The sequence below is a fragment of the Bombina bombina genome, chromosome 2, assembly GCF_027579735.1.
Source record: "Bombina bombina isolate aBomBom1 chromosome 2, aBomBom1.pri, whole genome shotgun sequence".
In the NCBI taxonomy this organism is placed as follows: domain Eukaryota; kingdom Metazoa; phylum Chordata; class Amphibia; order Anura; family Bombinatoridae; genus Bombina; species Bombina bombina.
The window spans coordinates 508,691,859-508,694,772 of record NC_069500.1 but is presented as its reverse complement, the minus strand read 5'-3'; the positions used below and the strand labels follow the sequence as shown (position 1 = coordinate 508,694,772).

General features: G+C 34.7%; 1 protein-coding gene across 1 annotated transcript; it reads left to right on the top strand.

Moving 5' to 3' along the window:
* Nucleotides 1–2,613, top strand: LOC128649163 (leukotriene B4 receptor 1). Its single transcript, XM_053702272.1, has 2 exons — nt 1–80; nt 950–2,613. Exons 1-2 carry the CDS (start codon nt 69–71, stop codon nt 2,027–2,029), a joined length of 1,092 nt encoding a protein of 363 aa, XP_053558247.1. The 5' UTR covers nt 1–68; the 3' UTR covers nt 2,030–2,613.
* Nucleotides 2,614–2,914: the final 301 nt, after the last annotated feature.

The following is a 2,914-nucleotide window of genomic DNA, read 5'->3' as shown; positions in this document are numbered from 1 at the left end:
TTTGCATCCAGTGAGTAAAAGCATCTGTATCAGCTGTGCTCCTTCACCCCTTCTCTAGAACCGGCACTATGACTGAATTGGTAAGTGACGTCTCTAATGCCATTTGAAAGGCATAAAGTTATATTTGTTTATTCTCTATTCAGACCAGTAAACAAATCTTGCCACCAGTTGCACTATCTATTAACACATACTATTAGGTAGCCAATTAATGCTAATTATATGCCATTTACTTACTTGTATGAGATTTATATCTTTACTAACAAAATACAAGAGAAGATCATTTCAGATCATGTTTGGAAAACTAAATCTGATATGGACTCCATACAAAGTGCAGGGTATTATCTAGCCTTTGTAATATGTACAAATCTTTGTTATCATATTTTGAATGTGTAGTTGTTTTAAGGACCTTTTATAAAAATGATAGAACACAATGTAAGTGGGAAATAGTAACATAAATAATAACATCAACCTGCTTGGTCACTAGTCAGTAGAAAAGTTACTCATTATAATAATGTTTATAAACCAGATGTGACTACATTTTAACTAATATTGTTCACCAAATATGTGGTTAATTTAAAAGTTATTAAATGTACTAAGTTCATCTTTATACTGTGCATACATTTTTTTTTAATAATATGCTAGTCCTCAGTTAATTAAGGGCTATATTACGAGCGGCACATCAACTGTGAAATGGAAATTATGGAGGCTCTTTGCACGCATCAGAAGTAGCACATGTATTACAGGTTGAAAGTTAACAGTATATGGCTATAATACATTAGATGCAATATATTTTAAAATGTTTATAATATTATTAAAATGTTCCTCTATACAATATAAATAAGGAGAAGACTGTTCCAATTAGATTTAGTTTCAATTGAATTTGAGTAAATGATTTTGTTAGACAGTAATAAACCATATTGAAATAATGTTTTTTCTTCCCCTAATGCAGTCCACAGTACATAACCTGATGACAACTCTCAAGTCTTCTCCTTCAAACTTCACTCAGTGTTTACTAACGCCTCCTTCTGGATCATCTCCCAAGTTAGGCATTGCCATCCTCTCCCTTGCTTTTATTGTTGGTTTCTCAGGAAATGTTTTTATTATATGGACAATATTGTTCCGTATGAAGAAACGTACAGTCACCTGCATCCTGATCTTCCATTTGGCTGTGGCCGATATAATGGTAATACTCACAGCACCATTTTTCCTGCATCTGCTGTCAACTGGTAGCTGGACTTTTGGGAACGCTATTTGTAAGCTCTGCCACTACATTAGCTGCTTGAGTATGTATGCCAGCATATTCCTCATCACTTTTATGAGTATGGATCGTTTCTTAGCGGTGGCTAAACCTTTCTCTTCTCAGAAGCTAAGAACCAAGCCAGTGGTCAGGATGTTAATTTTTATCATATGGGTGTTAGCTATTCTGCTGGCCATTCCAATGTTAATTTATTACAAGAAGATTACTTTACGTAGCATACCAATCTGCTATCCCTGCCATTCTAGTCCTCAACACATAGTCTTTCAGTATCTCTTTGAAACTATGTTGGGCTTTGTTATCCCATTTACAGTCATTGTGTATTGCTACACTTACATTGGTATAAGGTTGCGTAGTGCTAAGTTCCAGAGCAAACAGAAGACAAGTCGATTGGTTATCTTGATTGTCGTAACTTTTGCCTTGTTTTGGATCCCTTACCATGTAGTAAATATTCTGCAGGTTTCAGGTAACCTGAACTCTGGTCCTACAGGACAGAAGCTTAAGCAAGCAGCTTCCTTTGCTCGACCTAATGCAACAGCACTGGCCTTTCTGAGCAGCAGCATCAACCCTATTCTCTATGCGTTTGCTGGTGGCACCTTCATCAGAACTGCTGGAATAGGGTTCATGGCCAAGCTCTTTGAAGGAACTTCTTCTGAGGTCTCCAGCTTCCGTAAGGTCTCCCAAGTCTTCCGTCAACGTAGCCGAAATGAATCTGTAGAAATGGGAAAACTAGGAGAGGAGAGTAAGACATTTTCTACCAATCAAACAGAGTGATGGCAGTTGGCAATTATTATTATTATAAATAATTAAATAATATTTTTTATAGCAACCATGTAAAAATGTCAACAGACTTAAGCTGTAATTTCAACATTTAATAACTCATGTCTAGATCTACCTCACTGCTAATAGGACTTAGCTAAGAAAAATCTTTTAAAAAGATTTAGTAATTAGATGATGATGATACATAATTATATTCTGCTGAATAAATAATTAGGAGAAAGTAACTTAAAGAAACATTAAAGTCATTTTAATAAGCATTGCATATATCAGCAGCAAAGCACTTCATACAAAATCACTGTGCTAAAAACATTTAAAATTGTAATTGTTTTGAAATCAGGGACAAATGTATTGAAAATCCTCCTGGGTGTTGTTTATCTTATTTTCTTTGCTGTTGCCAATTAGGCCCGTATATAAATGAGCTCCTGCACTGATCAAACAATGTGTATAATATTTAACCTTCTGAGAGTAGTGGAAAAGCATAGTTTTTAGAGTTAAATTACAGGAAATAACTGGTAAAATAAACAATGGATGTACATTGCATTTTTTATCATGCAGCATTAAAAGGTACACGAAACCAACATTTCTTCTTTCTTGATTCAGTTAGAGCATGTAGTTTCAAACAACTTTCCAATCTATCTATCTATCATCATCTATCTATCCTCAAAATCATTATACAGAGTATGTATATTATTACTATTGCTTATTACTGAGTTACCTTTGGGGTGGCAAAAGCAGTTTTGCACCAGGGTCCTCAGTTTTGCACCAGGGTCCTAGTAGGTTCACTACTGAATAGAGGCATATTTTGATCTTTTGATAATCCAATGATCTATCTACAAAAAAAAAAAAATCAGATATACTTTAGTGGAACATTGGTAAAGT